This window comes from Passer montanus, unplaced genomic scaffold, assembly GCF_014805655.1.
Source record: "Passer montanus isolate IOZ18808 unplaced genomic scaffold, ASM1480565v1 scaffold635, whole genome shotgun sequence".
Taxonomy (NCBI): Eukaryota; Metazoa; Chordata; class Aves; order Passeriformes; family Passeridae; genus Passer; species Passer montanus.
Genome location: NW_024371427.1, coordinates 1,908 through 3,033, shown reverse-complemented (window position 1 = coordinate 3,033; position 1,126 = coordinate 1,908). Strand labels below are relative to the sequence as shown.

At 63.4% G+C, this 1,126-nt stretch overlaps 1 protein-coding gene across 1 annotated transcript in view; it reads right to left on the bottom strand.

The window, feature by feature from the left end:
• BCKDHA (branched chain keto acid dehydrogenase E1 subunit alpha) overlaps window positions 1-1,026 on the bottom strand; it is a gene marked incomplete at both ends in the record, with an annotated part of 12,069 nt that extends 11,043 nt beyond the window's left edge. Inside the window, one exon of the mRNA XM_039728083.1 lies at window positions 958-1,026. Within this exon, the coding sequence (XP_039584017.1) occupies window positions 958-1,026 (69 nt within the window). The remainder of the gene's footprint in view (window positions 1-957) is intronic.
• Between the last annotated feature and the right edge of the window lie 100 nt (window positions 1,027-1,126).

Below are 1,126 nucleotides of genomic sequence, written 5' to 3'. Positions count from 1 at the left end.
CTGGGCGTCCCCGGGGTCCTGAACTGGTTCTGGGGGGGCCCCAGGGGGGTCCTGATCTCATTCTTGGGGGGTCCCAGGGGGGTCCCGCTCTGATTTTGGGGGTCCCGGGGTGTTCTGGTCCAGTTCTGGGGGTCCCAATCCAATTTTGGGGATCCCGGGGTGGTCCTGGTCTGGTTTTGGGGGTTCCAGGGTGGTCCTGATCCAGTTCCGGGGGTCCTGGTTTCATTCTTGGGGGGTCTTGATCCAATTTTGGGGGTCCCAGGGTGGTCCTGATCCAGTTCCGGGGATCCCAATCCGATTTTGGGGGGTCCCGGTCCGGTTCTGGGGGTCCCGGGGTGGTCCTGGTCCGATTCCAGGGGTCTCAATCCAATTTTGGGGGTCCCAGGAGGCTCCTGGTCCGGTTTTGGGGGTCCCAGGGTGGTCCTGGTTTCATTCTTGGGGGGTCTTGATCCAATTTTGGGGGTCCCAGGAGGCTCCTGGTCCGGTTTTGGGGGTCCCAGGGTGGTCCTGGTTTCATTCTTGGGTGGTCCTGGTCTGGTTCCAGGGGTCCCAATCCGATTTTGGGGGGTCCTGGTGTGGTTCCAGGGGTCCCAGGGTGGTCCTGATCCAATTCCAGGTGCCCTCAGGTGTATCTCAGGTATATCCCAGGTATCCCCAGGTGTGTCTCAGGTGTGTCTGAAGCCCCCAGGTGTGACCAGGTGTCCCAGGTGTGTCCCCCCAGGTGTGTCTGAAGCCCCCAGGTGTGCCCCAGGTGTATCTCAGGTGTGCCCAGGTGTGCCCAGGTGTGTCTGAACCCCCCCCAGGTGCCCCCAGGTGTATCCCAGGTGCCCCGGGTGTGTCTGAACCCCCCCAGGTGTATCTCAGGTATATCCCAGGTGCCCCCAGGTGCCCCCAGGTACCCCCAGGTGCCCCCAGGTGTACCCCAGGTGCCCCCAGGTGTATCTCAGGTGCGCTCACCTGCGCGTCAGCTTGGAGGTGATCTTGCTCAGCAGCGTGGCCGTGGGGCGGGGACGGGGGGAGGCGGCGCTGGGGGGAGACAGGTGCGCTCACCTGCGCGTCAGCTTGGAGGTGATCTGGTTTGACAGTGCCAAGTGCCTCCTGCAAACTGACATCAGGAACCTGGCCT